At 38.2% G+C, this 24554-nt stretch overlaps 2 protein-coding genes across 3 annotated transcripts in view; one reads left to right on the top strand and one right to left on the bottom strand.

The window, feature by feature from the left end:
* The window catches only part of cnot11 (CCR4-NOT transcription complex, subunit 11), a 36394-nt gene extending 20983 nt beyond the window's left edge, over positions 1 to 15411 (bottom strand). The window contains exons 1-3 of one of the 2 annotated variants that reach the window (XM_056271362.1): positions 15189 to 15411; positions 13341 to 13695; positions 2965 to 3129 (exon numbers count right to left, since the gene is read on the bottom strand). In XM_056271362.1, coding sequence (XP_056127337.1) covers positions 2965 to 3129; positions 13341 to 13659 — 484 coding nt within the window. In that variant the 5' untranslated portion in view covers positions 13660 to 13695; positions 15189 to 15411. The remainder of the gene's footprint in view (positions 1 to 2964; positions 3130 to 13340; positions 13696 to 15188) is intronic. The other variant, XM_056271363.1, reaches the window with a different exon arrangement.
* A 194-nt stretch (positions 15412 to 15605) lies between these two features.
* rpl31 (ribosomal protein L31) lies at positions 15606 to 21729 on the top strand. The gene is made up of 5 exons (XM_056271367.1): positions 15606 to 15671; positions 16219 to 16319; positions 16400 to 16525; positions 21444 to 21556; positions 21659 to 21729. Exons 2-5 carry the CDS (start codon positions 16219 to 16221, stop codon positions 21688 to 21690), a joined length of 372 nt encoding a protein of 123 aa, XP_056127342.1. The 5' UTR covers positions 15606 to 15671; the 3' UTR covers positions 21691 to 21729.
* The last annotated feature ends 2825 nt before the right edge of the window (positions 21730 to 24554 follow it).

Below are 24554 nucleotides of genomic sequence, written 5' to 3'. Positions count from 1 at the left end.
GTCCTAACGCCCCAGTATAGTGACGGGGACGTTAAACCGAGAGGTCCTGACTCTCTGTGGTCATTAAAAATCCCAGGATGTCTTTCGAAAGAGTAGGGGTGTAACCCCGGCATCCTGGCCAAATTTGCCCAGTGGCCTCTGTCCATCATGGCTCCTAATCATCCCCATATATATATATACACTGATTGGCTTCATCACTCTGTCTCCTCTCCACCAGTAAGCTGGTGTGTGGTGAGCGTTCGGGCGCACTATGGCTGCCGTCGCATCATCCAGGTGGATGCTGCACATTGGTGGTGGTTGAGGAGATTCCCCCTTCCATGTGAAGTGCTTTGAGTGCCTAGAAAAGCGCTATATAAAATGTAATGAATTATTATTATTATTATTATTATTTGCAGCAGGTTTGCACGTCGGCTTGCGCTGTCATATCTGTAAACTGGGAGCCGTTATGACGCACTCTCGCATGTTATTATTATATTTTTTTACCATTTTAGGAAGAGTAAAATTTACATTTGTGACTTTAACAATCAGATGCATTTTGTTCAGTTTCATCTCGAATATGAAAAAGTGTCCTCTTTGTCGGAGGGCATTTGTCTCACGATTGGATAGCTTTCCGATCAGAGAAAACACATGAAGTGACCAGGTACGCACGAACGGAGTTTCCACATGCATCACAGTCATTTTAATATGTATAGAATGTTTAATAAGAACTCTATACACCTGGTTGAAATGTATAGCATTAACTATTTACAGCGGAACGAGCTGTAAGCTGTCAGTTGGATAACTTGTTTGCAGTGTTGGGGTAGTTACTCAAAAAAGGTAATTAGTTACTAGTTACTAGTTACTTCTGTAAATTGTAATGAGATTACTTTACTAGTTACTGCGTTTGAAAAGTAACTTCACTACTTATTACTTTACTTTCCTGTTTCTTAATTTATGGACAAATATCATAGCCCTATCATCACTTAGCCTGTCTACATAGTGTTTATTGTATAAATATATACAAAATAGCATGTAAAACCATATGAAAGAACAATATCCCTGTCTGCACAAGGAAATATATCTCACTGTAAAATCCACAAACAACAGGATAAAGGAGGCTATGGTGCGGTCATTTTAAAATGGGGTCAACACACAAGTTTTAAAACACAGGCTTTGGGAAACATGAGAATAAACTCTTCTCCTGAGAACAAAACAAGCTTTTTATTCGACTCATGGCAATAAAAATAAAAAATGAAGTGGTCAATGAAAAATAATAAAATAAAGGTCACTTTTACATTTTTAATCTTAATTTAAAATGCATTTTTCTTGGCGATTCAATAGTCGGCAGGGGAAGCATTCCTCTACAATGAACCCTGCAACAAGCCTGTTCATTTTGTTTTGTGTTACCTGCTGTGCTCCAAGACTTGAGAAGAGTTTTTGTAACAGCGCGCGCGGCGCCGAATCCGAGGATGAACGACTTCAAGAATTAAGCCGAATCTGCCCAAGCATGTAGCCTACGTCTCACCGTGACCGCACCGGCACACAGTTTGCGTGTCTAAATCAGTTGCTTATGTTTACAAAATGAGCCTACAATAGCATAATAAGCATTTTTAATAGAAAGATCCATGTTTTATAAAATGTCCACGAAACTTAATGAAATGTTTAGTGAAATTAGAAACTATTTAAGAGATCGTTGATTTAGTTCTATAGTCTACATACATGTTTTTATATCCACATTTTGTTCTAATGTCACAAGTAATAATCTCAGGGTTTACTGGATTTTACGTACACTTTGTAGTGTTATTGGTGGTGATGTAGCCTACTAAAATAAACACCATCACGTGTGGACCTTTCTTCTTCTCACCGTTGATTCCTGATGGTTAAGAGGACAATTACTCGAGTCGCCCCGTCGTTTCACAGAATAGTACAATGGCGAGCGCGTCGAGTATAAACGCCTCGTCCGTTTGGGGAGGTGCGCGTGCAGTCAGCGGAGACTCGCGCTGCAGAGACCCCCTGTCTCCGTCTCCGTCTCCATTTCCCTCTCTCCTTCGCACCGGCAGCTATGTCACTAAAATCGATCTCTATGGCAACGGTGCGCACGCACCACTAGACAGAACTTTACACACAAGCAAACACGGCTTGGGTAACGCAGGAAAGCGCGTTCCTATAGTATAGTAAAGTAGTGTAGTTACCGATATTTTTAGTGTAATGCGTTACTTTACTTCGTTACCCAAAAAAGTAATATCGTTACTGTAATCCGTTACTTTGTAACTCGTTACCCCCAACACTGCTTGTTTGCGCTGATGCGCAGTGGTCGCGCTAATGGTTTGTTAGAGCTGCACGCTTTCATTGACTAGTGCAGTTTAATTCTCACACTTTAATAGTAAATAACTCCTAAATTAATAAAACAAGCTGTTACTACGAGGAATTATTACATCAAAATGTTGATCTGTATGCAGGTGGGAGGTATGCTACTTTATCTGAATGAAATACATACACCTCTCTCGCGCTTGCTGCGTGTCAGCGATTAACCCTCCGCGTGCCTTAGGTTGCCGACCCCTGACGTAGTGTAACAGCGCAGCGCTTCTGGGTTGTACGTCACACGATGGCTCACTATTGGCCGCCGCTGGTCATGTGTGTGATGCGTGTGACGTACAACCCAGAAGCGCTGCGCTGTTACACTACGTGAACTCACTCGAGGCCCACAGAGAAGAACATGAAGAGTTGAGCCACTGTAGTCACTCGGACTATTTTAAACGTTGTCTTTACTAACTTTCTGGGCCGGCAAGTTTTAATTACGGAGAAGCCTATGGAGGAGTGAGACGCTCTCAGATTTAATCAAAAATATCTTAATTTGTGTTCCGAAGATGAACGAAAGTCTTACGGGGAACAACATGAGGGCGAGTAATGACTGACAGAGTTTACATTTTTGGGTGAACTATCACTTTAAGCCTTATATAACTGCATCTGTAGTTTGCTTCGTACCAGCGAGTGCGAGCTGGAGTCCGCTGATGTCGATGGTCTGTGGCGTGGCGCTCACGTCCATGGAGGACACCTGTCTCGGCGTCTTCTTGAAGAGATCTCGCGGCGGCGCGAGCATCAGCTGCGAGAGGAAGAACTTCTCCGGCAGTGTGATGGGAGGAAGAAAACCTGCAGAAATACATTTATGCATTTGGCAGACGCTTTTATCCAAAGCGACTTACATTGCATTTCAAGGTACACATTAACATTCTTATCAGTTCTTGCTTTCCCTGGGAATCGAACCCATGACCTTGGCATTGCAAGCGCAAACGCTCTACTGTCTGAGCTCGGGAAAGCTTATATTATTTAATTTTCTATAGCGCTTTATACAATACATATCGTTATAAAGCAGCTTCACAGGAAAATGACAGAATCAATGATGCAAATTCAGCTGTAAAGCAGCTCTAAAAAGACTATTAATTCAGATCTATTCAGTTCAATAACAGTGTAAAAGACGAGTTTAATTCAGTTATAAGCAGCTCTACAGAAGACAATAGTGTCATTATTCAGGTCAATTCAGTTCAACTGGCATACAGTATATAAATATAAGACTTTTAGAGGAAGACTTTTCATAAAAACACTGAAAGTAAACTTATTTTACACAATTTTCACTCAATTTAGAAATGTTTTGAGTCTATTCTGGATGATATATAATATATATACCTCGACATTAACATCAGCCAAATGCGTGTGTTACTCTTTTGGCGCAAGTTATATTAGTCGATAAAGGTTTAAATATGGATATTTTTCTTACACGGACGCATCGCTTTACTACTGAAGACCTTTATTAACCCCCGCAGAGCCGTTTCGAGCACTTTAATCATGCTTTGAAGGACTTCCAAAAACCCATTGACTGCCATTATAAAGCTTGGAAGACCAAGGACATTTTTTAATATAACTCCCGATTGTATTCGTCAGAAAGAAGAATGGATGGGCAACGATTAATCACATCCAAAATAAAGGTTTGTTTACGTAATATATATATATATGTGTGTGTACTGTGTATAATTATTTTGTATATATAAATAGACACACATGCATGTATATATTTAAGAAAAATGTGTTATTAATATATAAAATATTTATATTTATATTAGGGCTGTCAAATGATTAATCACGATTAATCACATCCAAAATAAAAGTTTTTTTTACATAATATATGTGGGTGCACTGTGTATAATTATTTTGTATATATATAAATACACACACATGCATGTATATTTAAGAAAAAAATATTATTTATATATAAAATATTTATATTTATATATAATATAAATTATATATAAATCTATATACAGTATATACATGCAAATATTTCTTAAATATATACAAGCATGTGTGTGTATTTATATATATAAAATAATTATACACAGTGCACCCACATATATTATGTAAAAAAAACTTTTATTTTGGATGTGATTAATCACGATTAATCATTTGACAGCCCTAATTTATATATAATATAAATTATGTATAAATATATATACAGTATATACATGCAAATATTTATTAAATATATACATATTTATGCATATGTGTGTATTTATATATACAAAATAACTATACACAGTACACACACATATATTATGTAAACAAACTTTTATTTTGGATGCGATAGAGAGCCTAAGCCCCTCCCCTCCGCTTCCGGCTCATGGGACCTTATTTCGGAAAAAATATGTATGGTAGTCACAGAGACAACTTATCTTTTATTCCGTCTGAACTGTGCCCTGAATTACATATATGATGTTTGTCAATTTAAAAGATAATTATAAAAGTCAAGAAAGTCACAGTTTGTCATGAAACAGAAGAGTGACATTTAGTTTTATGTGAAAATCGCGCAATGAACTACATCTCCGGGGAAGCGAAACAACGAGCGAGATCCGCTGCTCGTGTGTGTGTGCAGTCTGGTACAAAACACTCGATGACGGCGTAACGCTACGATTATAACGCAAGACTATAGAAACAATGACAGACGTTAGCTTCAGTAAAGTTAGCTTCAGTAAAGTTAGCTTCAGTAAAGTTAGCTTCAGTAAAGTTAGCTTCAGTAAAGTCAGCTTCAGTAAGGTTAGCTTCAGTAAAGTCAGCTTCAGTAAAGTCAGCTTCAGTAAAGTCAGCTTCAGTAAAGTTAGCTTCAGTAAAGTCAGCTTCAGTAAAGTCAGCTTCAGTAAAGTCAGCTTCAGTAAAGTCAGCTTCAGTAAAGTCAGCTTCAGTAAAGTTAGCTTCAGTAAAGTCAGCTTCAGTAAAGTCAGCTTTAGTAAAGTCAGCTTCAGTAAAGTTAGCTTCAGTAAAGTTAGCTTCAGTAAAGTCAGCTTCAGTAAAGTCAGCTTCAGTAAAGTCAGCTTCAGTAAAGTTAGCTTCAGTAAGTAAAGTTAGCTTCAGTAAGTAAAGTTAGCTTCAGTAAGGTTAGCTTCAGTAAAGTCAGCTTCAGTAAAGTCAGCTTCAGTAAAGTCAGCTTCAGTAAAGTCAGCTTCAGTAAAGTTAGCTTCAGTAAGTAAAGTTAGCTTCAGTAAGTAAAGTTAGCTTCAGTAAGGTTAGCTTCAGTAAAGTTAGCTTCAGTAAAGTTAGCTTCAGTAAAGTCAGCTTCAGTAAAGTCAGCTTCAGTAAAGTCAGCTTCAGTAAAGTTAGCTTCAGTAAAGTCAGCTTCAGTAAAGTCAGCTTCAGTAAGGTTAGCTTCAGTAAAGTTAGCTTCAGTAAAGTCAGCTTCAGTAAAGTCAGCTTCAGTAAAGTCAGCTTCAGTAAAGTCAGCTTCAGTAAAGTCAGCTTCAGTAAAGTCAGCTTCAGTAAAGTTAGCTTCAGTAAAGTCAGCTTCAGTAAAGTCAGCTTCAGTAAAGTCAGCTTCAGTAAAGTCAGCTTCAGTAAAGTTAGCTTCAGTAAAGTTAGCTTCAGTAAAGTCAGCTTCAGTAAAGTTAGCTTCAGTAAAGTCAGCTTTAGTAAAGTCAGCTTCAGTAAAGTTAGCTTCAGTAAAGTTAGCTTCAGTAAAGTCAGCTTCAGTAAAGTCAGCTTCAGTAAAGTCAGCTTCAGTAAAGTTAGCTTCAGTAAGTAAAGTTAGCTTCAGTAAGGTTAGCTTCAGTAAAGTTAGCTTCAGTAAAGTTAGCTTCAGTAAAGTCAGCTTCAGTAAAGTTAGCTTCAGTAAAGTCAGCTTCAGTAAAGTCAGCTTCAGTAAAGTCAGCTTCAGTAAAGTTAGCTTCAGTAAAGTCAGCTTCAGTAAAGTCAGCTTCAGTAAGGTTAGCTTCAGTAAAGTTAGCTTCAGTAAAGTTAGCTTCAGTAAAGTCAGCTTCAGTAAAGTCAGCTTCAGTAAAGTCAGCTTCAGTAAGGTTAGCTTCAGTAAAATTAGCTTCAGTAAGGTTAGCTTCAGTAAAGTCAGCTTCAGTAAAGTTAGCTTCAATAAAGTCAGCTTCAGTAAAGTCAGCTTCAGTAAAGTCAGCTTCAGTAAGGTTAGCTTCAGTAAAGTTAGCTTCAGTAAGGTTAGCTTCAGTAAGGTTAGCTTCAGTAAAGTTAGCTTCAGTAAAGTTAGCTTCAGTAAAGTCAGCTTCAGTAAAGTCAGCTTCAGTAAGGTTAGCTTCAGTAAAGTTAGCTTCAGTAAGGTTAGCTTCAGTAAAGTTAGCTTCAGTAAGGTTAGCTTCAGTAAAGTCAGCTTCAGTAAGGTTAGCTTCAGTAAGGTTAGCTTCAGTAAGGTTAGCTTCAGTAAGGTTAGCTTCAGTAAAGTCAGCTTCAGTAAAGTCAGCTTCAGTAAAGTCAGCTTCAGTAAAGTCAGCTTCAGTAAAGTTAGCTTCAGTAAAGTCAGCTTCAGTAAAGTCAGCTTCAGTAAAGTCAGCTTCAGTAAAGTTAGCTTCAGTAAAGTCAGCTTCAGTAAAGTCAGCTTCAGTAAGGTTAGCTTCAGTAAAGTTAGCTTCAGTAAGGTTAGCTTCAGTAAAGTTAGCTTCAGTAAGGTTAGCTTCAGTAAAGTCAGCTTCAGTAAAGTTAGCTTCAGTAAAGTCAGCTTCAGTAAAGTCAGCTTCAGTAAAGTCAGCTTCAGTAAGGTTAGCTTCAGTAAGGTTAGCTTCAGTAAAGTCAGCTTCAGTAAAGTCAGCTTCAGTAAAGTTAGCTTCAGTAAAGTTAGCTTCAGTAAGGTTAGCTTCAGTAAAGTCAGCTTCAGTAAAGTTGGCTTCAGTAAAGTTGGCTTCAGTAAAGATAGCTTCAGTAAAGTTGGCTTCAGTAAAGTTAGCTTCAGTAAAGTTAGCTTCAGTAAGGTTAGCTTCAGTAAAGTTAGCTTCAGTAAGGTTAGCTTCAGTAAAGTCAGCTTCAGTAAGGTTAGCTTCAGTAAGGTTAGCTTCAGTAAAGTTAGCTTCAGTAAGGTTAGCTTCAGTAAAGTCAGCTTCAGTAAAGTCAGCTTCAGTAAAGTTAGCTTCAGTAAGGTTAGCTTCAGTAAAGTCAGCTTCAGTAAAGTTAGCTTCAGTAAAGTTAGCTTCAGTAAGGTTAGCTTCAGTAAAGTTAGCTTCAGTAAAGTTAGCTTCAGTAAGGTTAGCTTCAGTAAGGTTAGCTTCAGTAAGGTTAGCTTCAGTAAAGTTAGCTTCAGTAAGGTTAGCTTCAGTAAAGTTAGCTTCAGTAAAGTTAGCTTCAGTAAGGTTAGCTTCAGTAAGGTTAGCTTCAGTAAAGTTAGCTTCAGTAAGGTTAGCTTCAGTAAAGTTAGCTTCAGTAAAGTTAGCTTCAGTAAGGTTAGCTTCAGTAAGGTTAGCTTCAGTAAAGTTAGCTTCAGTAAAGTCAGCTTCAGTAAGGTTAGCTTCAGTAAGGTTAGCTTCAGTAAGGTTAGCTTCAGTAAAGTTAGCTTCAGTAAAGTCAGCTTCAGTAAGGTTAGCTTCAGTAAAGTTAACTTCAGTAAGGTTAGCTTCAGTAAGGTTAGCTTCAGTAAGGTTAGCTTCAGTAAAGTTAGCTTCAGTAAGGTTAGCTTCAGTAAGGTTAGCTTCAGTAAAGTTAGCTTCAGTAAAGTAAGCATCAGTAAAGTTAGCTTCAGTAAAGTTAGCTTCAGTAAGGTTAGCTTCAGTAAAGTTAGCTTCAGTAAAGTTAGCTTCAGTAAGTAAAGTTAGCTTCAGTAAGGTTAGCTTCAGTAAAGTTAGCTTCAGTAAAGTTAGCTTCAGTAAAGTTGGCTTCAGTAAAGTTAGCTTCAGTAAGGTTAGCTTCAGTAAAGTTAGCTTCAGTAAAGTTAGCTTCAGTAAAGTTAGCTTCAGTAAGGTTAGCTTCAGTAAAGTTAGCTTCAGTAAAGTTAGCTTCAGTAAAGTTAGCTTCAGTAAAGTTAGCTTCAGTAAAGAAGTTAGCTTCAGTAAGGTTAGCTTCAGTAAAGTTAGCTTCAGTAAAGTTAGCTTCAGTAAAGTTAGCTTCAGTAAAGTTAGCTTCAGTAAAGTTAACTTCAGTAAGGTTAGCTTCAGTAAGGTTAGCTTCAGTAAGGTTAGCTTCAGTAAAGTTAGCTTCAGTAAGGTTAGCTTCAGTAAGGTTAGCTTCAGTAAAGTTAGCTTCAGTAAAGTAAGCAACAGTAAAGTTAGCTTCAGTAAAGTTAGCTTCAGTAAGGTTAGCTTCAGTAAAGTTAGCTTCAGTAAAGTTAGCTTCAGTAAAGTTAGCTTCAGTAAAGAAGTTAGCTTCAGTAAGGTTAGCTTCAGTAAAGTTAGCTTCAGTAAAGTTAGCTTCAGTAAAGTAAGCTTCAGTAAGTAAAGTTAGCTTCAGTAAGGTTAGCTTCAGTAAAGTTAGCTTCAGTAAAGTTAGCTTCAGTAAAGTTGGCTTCAGTAAAGTTAGCTTCAGTAAAGTTAGCTTCAGTAAAGTTAGCTTCAGTAAAGTTAGCTTCAGTAAGTAAAGTTAGCTTCAGTAAGTAAAGTTAGCTTCAGTAAGGTTAGCTTCAGTAAAGTTAGCTTCAGTAAAGTTAGCTTCAGTAAAGTTGGCTTCAGTAAAGTTAGCTTCAGTAAAGTTAGCTTCAGTAAAGTTAGCTTCAATAAAGTTAGCTTCAGTAAGGTTAGCTTCAGTAAAGTTAGCTTCAGTAAAGTTAGCTTCAGTAAAGTCAGCTTCAGTAAAGTTAGCTTCAGTAAAGTCAGCTTCAGTAAAGTTAGCTTCAGTAAAGTTAGCTTCATTCATTGAGAGAAAATGTGCGCCTTTGGGGTTTGTAGTCTTTGTAATCACGTGTTTTCAGTCTTATACCTCAACAGTTTTACATCAAACTGCGACTTTCTTGACTTTAAAATGTATCTTTTAAATTGACAAACATCATGGGCCCTATCTTGCACCCAGCGCAATTGACTTTGTACACTGACGCATGCACCCACACGTCGCTAAACTAGGAAATGAACTTGCGCTCCCAGGGCGGTTCAGCGCAAAAAAGGAGGCGTGTTCCGGCGCAAACTTTCCCTCATGCTATTTTGCTGTTCCATAAAACAATTGCGCCACTGACCAGAAAAAAACTAGTCTAAAGTCAGTGGCGTGTTGCGTGTTGTTCATTATGCTATTTTAAGGGCGCATGCTTGGCCATAATCAATGTAGCGTTTGCACAACGCGCATACACGTTGATTCTCTCATCTAAGCAGCAGTTTTCATTTTTGCAAATCATACATTATTACGATAGATAGATAGATAGATAGATAATTTATTATAAAAGCATACATGTAGCTTACACATTTACCCAAATTATCATAGGCCTGTTTAACAGAAGTTAATTTGGGTGGGTTTCTCCATCCCCAATGTAACTTCTCTGTGTTTTACGGCCCTGACGAGAACGCTGCTCTCCTCGGCTATGAACCGCTCCTGGCGCGCGCCTGGCAAATCCGCCGTTATAATAGGAATCCGCTTTAGAACAAGCGCGCCTGCTATTAAAGGGAATGTGAGATGACGCTCTGATTGGTTTATTTCACGTTACGCCCAAACCACACCTATGAATAATGAAGCTACTTCAGACCAACCCCTTTTAGATTTGCGTCGGGCGCAAGAGGCATTTATCCCGCCGGGAAAATAGCAACAGCGCCCAAGACCCGCCCACAAAGTTACTTGCACTTTGCGCTTGACACTTGCGTTTTAGATCGTTAAAATAGGGTCCCCTATGTGTAATTCAGGGCACAGTTCAAACGAGATCAAAATATTTGTTGTCTCTCTCACCATTGACTTCTAGGGGTGCCACGAGATCTCGCGAGACTAAAACATGATGAGATTTCTCGTCGAGTGAAAAGCTGTCTCGCGATATCGCCATGACTGAGCGTGAGGGTGAGATTACCATAGAATATTCCACCGCTACACTCACATTCGCCTTGCTGTTTTTATAAAAAAAATAAAAACCATTATAAAATAATGTAAAAGTCTGCTCTGCTCATCCAGCACGAGTTGCCGTTGCAATCAGTGCAGCACGAATCACAGTTCACTGATCGCGTGAGGATGGCGGAGGATTCGTTGCGCAACATAGACTAACGCCTGATAAATGTATTATTGTAGAATGCACGCTCAGCACCGCTGCTCCCTATACACAGAGTACGCGCGATCACGAAAGTGAAAGTAAAACAGAAGCTCCCTGATGTGCATTGCGCACAAATTAGGCCGCGAACATACAATAGTCCGTCTCCTAATTAGGCTTGCCGCGATAGACGGTGTTACCGGTTTTAAGCCCCATCACCGGTGACATCACTTTCCCACCGTGACACCGCGATGTCTTGACTTTTTTAAAGTATTCGTTTTTGCTAAAATATTTATTTGAATTAATTAAAAATAATAATTATCAATTATTTAGTTCAGAAGAGAGCATACATTATAATTAAAAACTGAACTGCGCAGTGCGTGCCAAGAGCCAGTCACGTCACAGATCAGCAAGCATCAGGATTCCATTTAGCACGTGTGGAGATGAGAACGAGTCAAATTACAGAAAAGCAAGATAATGGCGGAATGTGTAATTTATTTAGGCCTGTTTTATTTTCTTATTCGTTAATAAACGTTTTATGGTTCTTATTTGTTTGGGCCCACAGTTTGACGATTTTCAGCCTATGCATGGGGTTATTTTTATTCGTTCGTTATGCTAATAAAAGTTCTGTCTATAAATAAAAGTTGTATTATCAGCGAGCCGAGTTGTTGTTTTTTTGTCCATTCAAGCAATTGACGCTGAATTGCCAATTGACGCTTATTTCGAAAGTGAAAGTATAACGCGCACGCATTTAAAAGCTATTTAACCCCCCCGCCCCGCCCCCCACGGTGACACCGGGATTACCGGTGTTGTGACACGTCGATTAACCGGTGGGAAATTTTCCTCACCGCGGCAACCCTACTCCTCCTAGCCATCTCTGGACTGTTTATTTGCGGCTATGATCTCAGTTTGCACTTCGAATATATTGAGAGAGTAACGTTACTGTAATGTCTTAAGGACAACAGACAAGGGAGGCTCTGTTTCTGAACTTATAATCGGAACACAAGAACAACTGTAGAGACAAACACACCAGCCTCGTTTCTCTCTACCCGACCTTTTCCGAACTCACCGCATTAACCCTATAACCGCCGGTGCAAAATAAAACAGCAATTTCAAAACAATTATAAAGAGTCTGTGTGCTAACTTTGATTATGGTACACTTGCACTTATTGTTTGCGCTTAATAAGATTTCAAGGAGTTTGGGAGGTCACACACAGCCTCAATCAGAAATCAGCTCTTAAAATGTACAGTAAGGGCTGAAGAGACTAATGTGAAATCAAACAGGAGAAAAGCCAGTCAATAAAAACCTTTTACAGTGCTTGTATATTGTTTTCTTTCAATGCATTTGATAATACATACTAATAATGCATGTCATTTCAGGTCTACTTTATAAGATTATTAGTTAAACATTGCAAAATGCACCTGCATACTATTTTTCCAGTCATGAATTTTGTCATTGAGGATTTCTGAAAAATTGTGCAAAAATCTCGTCTCGTTCTCGTGAACCCAATCTCGTGTCTCGTCTCGTGAGATAAGCGTCTCGTCACACCCCTATTGACTACCATAGAATATTTTTCCGAAATAAGGACCCATGGTGGTGGACCGGAAGGGGAGGGGCTTAGGCTCTCTATTAATCGTTGGCCATCCCTACTAGGGCTGTAGCGATACACTAATCTCACGATACGATACGATACACGATATTCGGCTGACGATACGATATATATCACGATATTCAGCCAACGATACGATTCGATATAATTCGATACACTTACATCATTTTCTGAAAGATTTAAAGGGGACAGAGTGATTTTGGTGACATCTTGTGAGTCTTCCATTTACTTGGATTGAATTAATTGAACTGAAAACTGAAAACATCATTTACACAATATATGTCTCTGACTGGGCAGAGAGTACAGCTTGCAAATGCTGGACAAAATGAATCAAATATGTGTAGAGAAAATTAGTTCTATTTATTGAAAGACAACAGTGCAAACTGTAGCTTATAAGCCTTTGTTAATTGCAATACTGCACTTTATTTACTTTTCAATGGAGAGTTAAAAGGTGCAGCAAGTGGCCTGTTGTGAACAGTTTCTTTGCACTGCCTTTTCTTTGACAGCTTTTTTAGCTTGACACTGAACATGTGACGTGCTTCAGTTGTGCGCGAGGTCAAGCCGTCGCACGTCAGGGAAACTCTCTCCGCGCTGGCCAGGGAGGCTTTGACGTGTGCTCTTGCCTGAGTGTACAGCCTGGGAATGCAAACCTTGATGAGGTGTTCGCGGGTTGGAATAGGATAGCGGGGCTCCATCGCGTTCACCATGCGCCTAAAGCCGGCGTTTTCCACCACCGAATACGATTTTTTTTACATTTTTTTTTTTTTTACTAAGCCTATTTAAAATCGTATTTGATTGCAGAGCGCCGCAGCGCATTCACGCAGCACTACCTCGCTCTCGCTCTCTCTCTCTCTCTCTCTCTCTCACACACACACACACACACTCATCCGTACCTCGCGCACTTTCTCACTCACGGAACACCGCTGCACAAATCTGTCCAACACAGCGCTGTCAATTTCGGAGACCCAGCTTTAAAAAAAGCTACTAGCCAGCATGCAAGGAGCCTAGCCAACAAGGAGAGCTAAGTTGTTGTTTGAATACAGCTGGATTTTCGTCAATATCGATGCACGCGTGCAGCTGGCCACTAGCGGCTGGCTGACCAAATCACTCTTCATGCAACGCGAACGGGTTTAACACGGGGGATTTGAATGGGACTTATGTATCGATACTCGCGGCCTAAAAATCGATACTTTCTTGGGAGAAAAAATATCGATTTATATCGCAGAATCGATAAAATCGCTCAGCCCTAATCCCTACGCTCATTTTTTTTTTTTTTTGGGTGAACTATCCCTTTAATGATGCAAGACAAACACAACCAGAAGAGAAGGACGCACCTGAGAGCGGTTTCTCCTGCTCCTCTCCTGCGGGCGATGGGTTTAGCAGGTGCGCGAACACCGCGGCGAAGGGGTTAGCGGCCAGCGGCTCGGTGCGGTACATCTCCCACAGCAGGTACAGCGCCGTGAGCCTCTGCGGGGCGCTGGGCAGCAGGTCGGGCTGCTGCAGCAACATCACCAGAACCGAACCCACACGGAAGTGCTCGGCTTTACCGAAGCAGTGGTGGAAGGCGGTGGACAACTGCTCGAAGCTGTTGCTGCAGGCGTCCTCCGACATGATGCCCAGCAGGTTCGACAGCTCTTTAGGAGCCAGCGTCATGATGCTTCGGTCACACAGGCCACTGGATCAGGAGGACTAGAAAGAGACACACAACAATAGATGAAGTCATCATGAAATGAAGTTTAAAATCATCTTTTCTTTGCTATTCTGATGTATATACACGAGTGAAACGCTTCTCAAACAAGAATAAATGTAGGGCGGGGCTTGATTTTGATTGGATGGTTGTGGTTTGCTATTGGCTGATCTCATGTGAGTGACAGTTATTCTGATTCAAGATTACCAGGAACATCAATTTAAAACAATAATGATGTGCACGGATTAATCATTTATAAAAAATACTGCAATATTACGTTAAGAAATCCGAATTGACTTCTTATTTTTTTGTGACTTTAAATTATGCTACTAGATCTACTATTGGAAGGATCTAAGACACTTCATGAGTTTGATTCAGAAAGTAAAGTCTAATCCTGTAAAGCCTATTTTTTTTCATATTTTCTTTTTTAAACGGAAGTTTATTAAAACTTTAGACAAAATATAAAAGAAAATCTAACACAAATACATAAATGTGTTTTTTGTTGAGAATCATAGATACATCAGGCTTTTATGGCTCATATAAAATAATATAATATAATACAATATAATATAATATAGTGAGACTATGGAGGAAAAACACCGGTTTTATTTAGAGATTAAAACTGAGCAAAAATATGCAATTTTGTTGCAGATGCTGATATTTATATGGCCAAAAAGATGAAATTCTGATGCTTGTAATGTAAATCAACAGTGTAGCAGATACATAAAATGCATTGAATATCAATATCTGCCAATAATATGTCTTAGTCAGGTGATATTTAAATGCTTTATGATCAAAGCTCTGTAGTTTTAAAACATATAATGCAATTCAATAATGATTGAGAGATGAACAAAACTTCCTAAAAAGCCTAATGATCATATTTGATAATATACTCATGATTTTCCTAATAAATGATGTCTGGATAAGTTATTAGCCCTTCAGTAAATCAACATTTGAAGTGGATCAATACCAGTTCTTGTCTTAGAACAACTTTGTTGAACTTTTTTGATCCACTTCAAATGTTGGCTACTGTAAGTTGCGTCAGTAGTACCGTTGAAATATTACTAAAAATGTCAAAGTTATTCTAATGTTTACTTTATAAAATCAGTGCAGATTTAATGACACGTGAAGCACAAGCTGAAGGAGGACGTTTGTAGTACAATTAACTTATACTTAAAGCCTTTAACTTGCTAAAGAAGTTTAAACTATTAATTAGACGACAGAAGGACTGTGTGCGACTGGTTTTGATCATTTATAGGCCTTAGAAATGTGCTACAAATATGATACCAAAGGTTTTATGGAGTTAATACATTTATTGTACAGTTACAATATTCGAATTATTTCACAACATGACTGGATTTCTCAGCTTGATGAAACACATCAGACGAACCTCAAATACTACAAGCAGTTTTATTTAACTTACTAAACTCCTCAAACTGCTGTCTATTTAGGGAACTCGGTACATTTTGTGACAGTCAGTAACAACAACATTTACCTGAGTGGAGCTCATTGATACCGTCCCGTCAGCTCATGAATATTCAATAAAAAACCAGACGCGGTGACGCTCCAGTGCCGATATAACGCTTATCTGAGAGATTTGACAGGTTAATGTTTTAATCATTAGACTATTTCTATTCTATAATCTGAATCTTCTTCACTTCTACTCACTCATAACCGTCGCGGTTGTCGGTAAGCGCTTCCTGTGTGAACCGAACGGATTTATGGGAGATGCAGTTTCAAAAAATAAATACGGAAAACAAATATAACGTCCAAAAAAAAAATAATCACAAACTGGGTTCTAAAAATAAAAACTGTTTTTATATTAATATATCCATAATATTCACTCATATATATACACGTCATTAAAAAAAAAACAAGAAAACACAACACAGTAGAATGACCCGGATGTGAATGTGCATTCCCCCTTGAATGTGTCCCATAATCCACCGCTCTTCCTTTCCCACATTCATCGTACAGAGTGAGTATCTTCCTCTCGTTTATCGTTTATAAATCCAGCATCATCCGCGTAATTAAGCACTAATAATTACGTTTAATGTCACATTTGAGTGTACATACACATTATGAATCACTGGGATGCGTTTTGGTGTGTTTAAGACGCTGATGTGAGTGATTAAAGACTTAATGCTAACGCGTCCGTGAGAGGAAGAGACGAAAAAATTATAAAGCGGTAAACCTGCAGAATTACACTGGGTAGACTGTTTTAATGTGATGATACCGTCATTAAAGTTACATATATTTACAATCATAGTCAATTCGTGCACTATGTAGTTCATTAGCTCGTGATTGTGTTATTAACAGTTGCAACATTATACAGTTGTGTCTCTCGTCCAATCAGAGTTAAGTCTCAGAACTGTATGTACTAGTTCTCCAGGGTTTTACAATGAGGAATAAAGTCAGCATTGGTTGTTATTAGTGTGTTTTGGTTAATTAGTGACGTGTATCCTGTGAAGTGGTGCATCCAGTGTGTGATTGTGTTGTTGATATATCTAAATGTGTGTGTGTAGATGGCACCCAAGAAGGGCGAGAAGAAGAAGGGCCGCTCCGCCATCAATGAGGTTGTGACGCGTGAATACACCATCAACATCCACAAGCGCATCCATGGCATGTAAGTCACACCTGGAGTGAGTAAACGCTCACCTGTAACTCGCACTGGAGTATTAACACCTCTTTCTGCTCCTCTTCCAGCTCGTTCAAGAGGAGAGCTCCTCGAGCGCTGAAGGAGATCCGCAAGTTCGCTGTGAAGGAGATGGGCACGCCTGATGTTCGCATCGATACCCGTCTCAACAAGGCCGTGTGGGCTAAAGGTGTCAGGTGAGACTGTCTCGGTGGTTTTGTTGCTCATTCCCGATAATAACACTAAAATGCCTTCGCTTTGAGTTGAGTCTAGTTTGAGCTGGACTTTGTAGAAAGGTAGATCTCCAGGAACATGATCGGACACCCCTGACCTGAGTAAAGATGTCAGATCTATAAAAGTTTTGTAAAGCCAGCCAGTATACTCGCAATGAAAGCTTCAAACTGTAATATTTAATATAACAACTGAAAATCATCCAGTGTGATTAACACTAGGGGTGTAACGAGACCCTCATGTCACGATTCGACACATATCACGATACGATATTATTGCGATACTCAAAGACGTATGATAAAAGGTTAACAAAACATTTACTGTTGATTAAAATGCTAACTTTGATATTACATTATGGGTGTAAATGAATAGGCTTGGACTTGGTGCTGGAAACCCAAAGCACAGGACAATAGAGACACCAGAAAAACAATATTCATGATTCTGAAGCTGAAAATACTGAATTAAGATTTAATATGATTTCACTCTGATTAGATGTATTTAAAATAATGTAGGACACTTTTTACTGGTAACATCAGACATTTGGCATTATCAGGACCCACAGATATTCCCCATTGCATTATTATACATCATATTCAACATTATATATAGTACTTTAATGTAGTACTGACACTAAAACTCTAAAAACAGATGTCACGACCATAACCTCACAGTGATTGGCTGCCGCCTGCGTTTCTCACTTGATATTTGCATAAAGTCAAAAACCGCCCGAACTTTTTCACGCTCTGCTGTTATTATGCGTGTAAACTAGTGTTGTCACGGTACCAAAATTTCAGTATTCGGTACCAATACCAGTGAAAATCCACGGTTCTCAGTACCAATTTCGGTACCAAAGCTTAATTTAGATCAAATTTACATACCGTATTTTCCGCACTATACGGCGCACCGGATTATAAGGCGCACCTTCAATGAATGACCTATTTTAGAACATTTTTCATATATAGGGCGCACCGGATTATAAGGCGCATAAGATACTGCAGTCAAACGTTTGACTGCGTTTGCGTTATGCATCCACTAGATGTCAACAAATGTCAACAAAACAGTCAGATAAAGTCAAACTTTATTAAGCGTTCTGACAACTCCGTTCACTCCCATGGTAACGTTGTTCAAACGTTGAAGGAAAACTCCGGTCAATTTTAACATTGAGCTCATTTTTGGTAAATTTGGAGTGCTGTCAGTACAGATAACAACGACAAAAACCGGTGTTGCCTACACCGTGTTATCCTCTTTTTAAAATTTGCACCCTGTTGACTTAAACGGGAAAAGTTTTAAACCTGCTTTTAGCCTCTTAACAACCTTAATGTGTCATTACAAGTGCACAGCCATGCGAGTGAACACGGTGAATCTGACTCCAGTAAATGTGAAAGATATGAATAAAAATGATGTTTATTCAGCCAGCTCACATACTCGTATTTTCTTCCTGTTTTCGGTCGAAGTCCACAGTAGGCGATTGTCGAGTGCGCGTGCGCGATCATTGGTAACTAAGCAACAGTGGAGACTCAGACTGTCAGCCGATGACGGTGCTGTGTGGTGTTCTCTATGTGAGAATATCAGCTCAAATGGATAGTTCGGATTCGGATAGTTCATCCGAATCAGATGTTGAACACGTGGAGGAGGTTTGATGGCGTTCACCAAGACGCACACACGTTCACCAAGACGCGGAGACAGCGCCGGCCGACTTACGCCACTATCTGGCAATGGATCGTGGATGCCTGGGCTGATATATCAGTCTCCTGTGATCCGAGCTTTCACGAAGGCTGCAGGCAGGAATAATCTCTTTATTCAGCCAGCTCATATACCCGTATTTACTTCCTGTTTTCGGCCGAAGTCCACAGTAGTTGATTGTCGAGTTCGCGCGCGCGCGATCAAACCTCCTCCACGTGTTCAACATCTGATTCGGATGAACTATCCGAATCCGAACTATCCATTTGAGCTGATATTCTCACATAGAGAACACCACACAGCACCGTCATCGGCTGACAGTCTGAGTCTCCACTGTTGCTTAGTTACCTTTATATAAAGTACTATATATAAAGTACTATATATAAAGTAATCCATATATAAGCCGCTCCGCATTATAAGGCGCACTGACGTTTTTTGAGAAAATTAAAGGCTTTTAAGTGCGCCTTATAGTGCGGAAAATACGGTATATTAAAGTGTATATCACAGTTACAAAGATGGAAACTGTAGTATTAAAAACACTTTACAATAAGATTATATTTAGATAACATTAGATAAAATGACCTAACAATAAACCATAGTTATCAGGGTTTCCGCGGGGTCTTAAAAAGTCTAAAAAAAAGTCTAAAATTTCAAAATCACAATTTAAGGCCTTAAAAAGTCTTAAATTTGCTGAAGTATTGTGTTCTAGGTCTTAAATAATTTTAAACAGGTCTTAATTTTCCTACATCCTCCCGCAGCGCTTTGGAAAGTTTGTTTTTTTATTGCGTGGTGTTATAGTTCCTTATTTCACTAGTCCAAATATAATTCACTTTAATTAAGACTACAAAATAGACCAACATGCAACAGCCAATCAGCTTTGTGCATCCATCTAAGCTGTCTTCAGTACTGTTCAATTTGAATAAATTAATTTACTTTGCAAGTAATTTTGAGACTCTGCGTTTCCTTTGTACGTTTTTTTTTAATGTCATGATATAGGTCTTAAATTTAATTCATAATGGTCTTAAAAAGGTCTTAAAAAGTCTTAAATTTGACTTTGTGAAACCTGCAGAAACCCTGGTTATATACAATTATTCTCCTTGGGGTTAATTTAAAAATATACTAAATACATTTTTAAAATCAAAAGTTTTATCTGTTAACATTATTTAATGCACAATGAATGAAGTGAACAAACATGAACAATCAAGTGTTTGTATTAAATAACATTCACAAACATTAATTAATGTTGTAAAAATATATTGTTCACTCAATGTGTTGATGTTAACACATCAAGTAATGTTAATGAATGGTATCTTCTTATTGTAGTGTTACCAAACTATACAGGAGATAAAACATGTTTTATTTGACTTAACTGTAGCCTACTTTTATTTAATCCAAAACTGCCAAAAATGTCACTCTTGCCTGTCTTCAAAACTTGAGAACCCTGTAGCTGATGTCTAATGCAAGGGCTAGAAATCAATTAATTCTTTGCTGATACTTCCTCGTCATCACGGAGAGCGCAGTTTGCACCGCTTTCTCCTTCTCTCCACAAGCGCTCGCTCTCGCGTGTCTCCGCTATGCAACCATAAACAGTGACGCGCCTGGAAAAACAAGCTCGCACGTCGCTTCTATTATGAGCGCGCTTCCCGCGCGCCCACATTTGAAATTTGCACACGCAAAAAACGTGCTATGTGAACGGCCCTTTATGGCAACGTGACATTAGCCTAATTCAACATATTTCCATATGTGGCTCTTTCCTCCTTTCTTGTCAACAAGTGGACAACCTAGAAAAACTGGTACCGTAACAGTTAATTTTTTTTAGTACCGACTTGGTACCGAAGTACCGAGTTTTTTGACAACACTAGTGTAAACTGGCACAGAACAGAGCGAGCGTGTTCAGTTAAATCCTATGGACGTTGAGTTTCATGCTCGCGTGGTGAATTGTGGGATTGAGAGCGTCGAAAGACTGGGGACTTTATGCAAATGCAAAGCAAAAAACACAGACGGCAGCCAATCGAGGGACTTTATGCAAATATCTAGAGAAAAATGCGTGCGGCAGCCAATCGCTGTGAGGTTCAGGGAATGACATCTTGAATAGTTAAAAATATGCAGGTTGTGCAGGAGGTTATGCTGGATTTAGTGCGTAAATCATATTATTTATACATGGTATGCTTTGCAGTTGTTGTTATACACACTGGCCATAAGAAGACATGTCTGTTTAGATTTAAATAGGCAAATGTTTAACTGCAAAGAAGCTCTGGCCGCCCTGTTGAGGACGCTTCCCAAAAAACAAGCAATACATTGACAATAGAAACCTTTTATAATGACAGCATTTTTATAACCGTTTTGGTCACACAAGAAAAAAGAAGACATTTACATCGATAGTCTGGCGTTATAATTGATTCGCTTTTGCTGTACTGTGGAGTGGGTAAAACTGTGTTTAATGGCAGGCTAGCAGTTACCGTTGACTCGCGCTAGCCTAGCACCGGCGAACTATGCAACTGGAACGACTGGATAAATAACACTAAGGCTAACTTGGAAATGAGGCCCGATGTCCAAAATATTGAACAACCCCTTTAAGTCCTATTGTACTGAATTTTGGTTGTAGTTCCACCAGAGTTCCACTGGGGGCGATCGTCCGAGTGCAAAATGAATGGGAGTCTATGGAGCTAGACGGCTAAATTTGTCTCTTTCACCCGATTGCCGTTGAGAAATCTCAGATTTGATTGTAAGTTTTGCAAGTTCAACATGGGTTATAGGTCGAAAGTTGAATGAACGAGTACTTATGTCCTTTCGATTTCTTACGGGTTGAGTTGTTGTTGCCCATAACACGCTAGCATTCTGCTAATGGACGCTGATTGGTCAGTGAAGGACTGATTACGACCAGAGATACTGCTTGTTAAGGACCAGAATATTAAGGCGGACTTAACTCTTCTAGCACGTGTGTTTACCCGTGTCAGCTGTGTTGTCCACCCCTTTTAAATTCACTGAAACTGGACTCTTGCGTTCTCAATACAAGATCTCGAGCAAAAACTGATGGAAATCACATTTATTTCCATCAAGAGGCGCATCAACTTGATTATATTTCCAGTGTGTCGACACAAACATAGATTACACACACTCGCTACACACACCCCAAAGCGGAGGCATTTTAGACATTCACAATTACGCATTTGATGCTTAATGTTAACGTGTTGTGTTTGTCAGGAACGTGCCGTACCGCATGCGTGTGCGTCTGTCCAGGAAACGCAACGAAGATGAAGATTCCCCAAACAAGCTGTACACCCTCGTCACGTACGTCCCCGTCACCACGTACAAAGGTGAGCGACTCCTGTACGGTCACACATGATATCTGAAGTGCATTCACTGACAATCATTATACTTATATCTTTAAAAACTTTGTGCTTTGTGTGTGTTCGCAGGTCTTCAGACTGTAAATGTGGATGAAAATTAATTTTCTCTTCATGTCTGTTGGAATAAAAACATAAAAGGATTTGTGTTGTGGATGATTTATTTGTGCATGTGCAGATATTGACATAATCAGCAGGACAACATGCATATGTAAACATCTTCACTGAAAGCTGATTATTCAGAAAGGCTTGAGGTGAGATTGTGCAGAGAGAGTTTGGCAAAGTTTTTCAGACAATCTGATTGGTTCCTCCAACCTAGAAAATCATCTAATGCTACAAGTTTCCATCTTATGTGAAGAGTTGCTCAGATCTTCAGTCACAATCACAACATGTGATTTGATCATTAAACTGCTTTCAGAAGTGGAAACTAATGCTTCATTTGGATAAACTTATCAGCATCTGAAGAGTTAAACATGGTCCCTTTGGATTTCACAATGCATGAATGTTTCCTGTGGCACGATAAAACTGAGGATCGGTCACATGACTGTTTGTTTTTAAGGCACTTTATACATCTGAGAGCCGCAGCGCGTTTCATGGATGGAAGAAAAACATATACAATACATGCACCAAAGACCGGATCCGTTTGTTCAGACAGTCAGCTTATACACTTTGCATATATATTTCAAATAATAAATATAAAATTACTGAGCATTTGTGGCATGTTAATTACAACACATTAATTTTCACAAAATCTGGGTTGCAGTGAAAACGCTTGCAATGGAAGTGAATCTGCAAATGTTAAAATGCACATCATGTGTTTTAATATTATTGGGAAAAAAAGTATGTCTCTTGTTAAGTTTTAACAGAATAATTAAAGTATAAATTATAAGCATTGCATGTCAGCTTTTTAAATTATACAAAATTTTACCAAAACCTTAATTTAAAAGTGTCAAAATTGGCATCATGGCCTCAAATGGTGTTGAACTTAAACTGGAATATTCCTATAGAATCAACATTAAATGAAAATTTAATTTATTAAAGTAGGCATTAAATGAAAATTCACTATCCATTTTATAAATGCGTGATATTGATCTTGCAATATATTTCCTTAAAAAAAAAAAAAACTTATACATTTTAATGAAAATGATTAAAACACGCTGAACGCTGCAGCATTAGAGCTTTAATCAGATATAATCATCTGACGTTCAACATCATTCAGCTGCTGGAACGGGTCAAATAATCATAATGATCAATATTTCCTTCATGTGAGACTCATTTATACAGTCAGTAACATGTAAACAATCCCATCAGACTGAACACTTTCCAAAAAAAGTCTCATTTGTTACCGTTAACTTCCATAAACTAACAACGAGCAATATACAGGAGAAACTCGAAAAATGTGAATATGGTGCAAAAGTTCATTTATTTCAGTAATTCAACTTAAAAGGTGAAACTAATATATTATATAGACTCATTACATGCAAATTGAGATATTTCAAGCCTTTCTTTGTTATAATTATGATGATTAGAAAACCTTTTCACAATATTCTAATTTTGAATTTGGGGTTTTCATAAGCTGTAAGCCATAATCATCACAATTATAACAAATAAAGGCTTGAAATATCTCACTTTGCATGTAATGAGTCTATATAATATATTAGTTTCACCTTTTAAGTTGAATTACTGAAATAAATGCAAACTTTCGCACGATATTCTTATTTTTCGAGTTGCACCTGTATATTACCGCATTTATTAACCATTGTTAATGTTAGTTAACAGTGCATTAACTTGAGTCACAGATATGTAGTAAATGTTGAGATTAATGTTAACTAAGATTAATAAATGTGTTCAAGTAATGTTCACAAATGAAACCTTAATTGTAAAGCTGTACTGAGGAATATGAAAGTAAAACACTGGGATAAATGTGGCCCAGCTGCACGAGGCTTCGGTTCACGACGTCCGGCGTTAAAGCATTCAGCGAGGGGAGTCCAGCTCACCCCTGCGGCATCATGGGATTTTAGACACGCCACACTGCAAAAACATGCCTTTTGCTTTGGTTTCCAGAAATATCTACACACTCTTAAATCAAGATACATTTACTAGACAAGCAAAATGACAGTTCACCCAAAAATGAAAATAATGTAATTACAGGTGAAACTCGAAAAATTAGAATATGGTGCAAAAGTTCATTTATTTCAGTAATTCAACTTAAAAGGTGAAACTAATATATTATATAGACTCATTACATGCAAAGTGAGATATTTCAAGCATTGTGATGATTATGGATTACAGATATGAAAACCTTTTCACAATATTCTAATTTTGAATTTGGGGTTTTCATAAGCTGTAAGCCATAATCATCAACATTATAACAAATAAAGGCTTGAAATATCTCACTTTGCATGTAATGAGTCTATATAATATATTAGTTTCACCTTTTAAGTTGAATTACTGAAATAAATGAACTTTTGCACCATATTCTAATTTTTTCGAGTTTCTCCTGTATTTACTTTTCTAAACCTGCATGAAATTTTCTTTCTGTTGAATATAAAGGAAGATATTGTGAAGATTGTTGGTATTCAAACAGTTGCTGGTCCCCATATAGGAAAAAAATAATAATACTATGGAAGTCAATAGGGACCAGAAACTGTGATTACCAACTTTCGTTTAAAACTTCATGCAGGTTCAGAACAGTAAATAATTACATTATTTTCATTTTTGGGTGAAGTCGTGTTTTCTGAAAAATGTCAAATGAAGTGAGTTTAAACAAGAACAAATATCTACTAATGGTGTCAGAAAAATCAACTTATTTATTTTTCTGACCCCGTTGTCAGATATTTATTCTTGTTTTAACCATAAACTCACTTCATTTTGACACATTCTCATTAATATCTCGAGTCATTTCGCTTGTTCTCCAGTAAATGTCTCTTGATTTAAGAATGTTTAGAAAACGAGACATGTGGGTTTG

This window comes from Rhinichthys klamathensis, unplaced genomic scaffold (assembly GCF_029890125.1).
Source record: "Rhinichthys klamathensis goyatoka isolate OS25496 unplaced genomic scaffold, OSU_Roscu_1.1 h1tg000318l_1, whole genome shotgun sequence".
Classification (NCBI taxonomy): Eukaryota; Metazoa; Chordata; class Actinopteri; order Cypriniformes; family Leuciscidae; genus Rhinichthys; species Rhinichthys klamathensis.
Note: the sequence above shows the minus strand (reverse complement) of the source record. Positions and strands in the feature narration are given on the sequence as shown.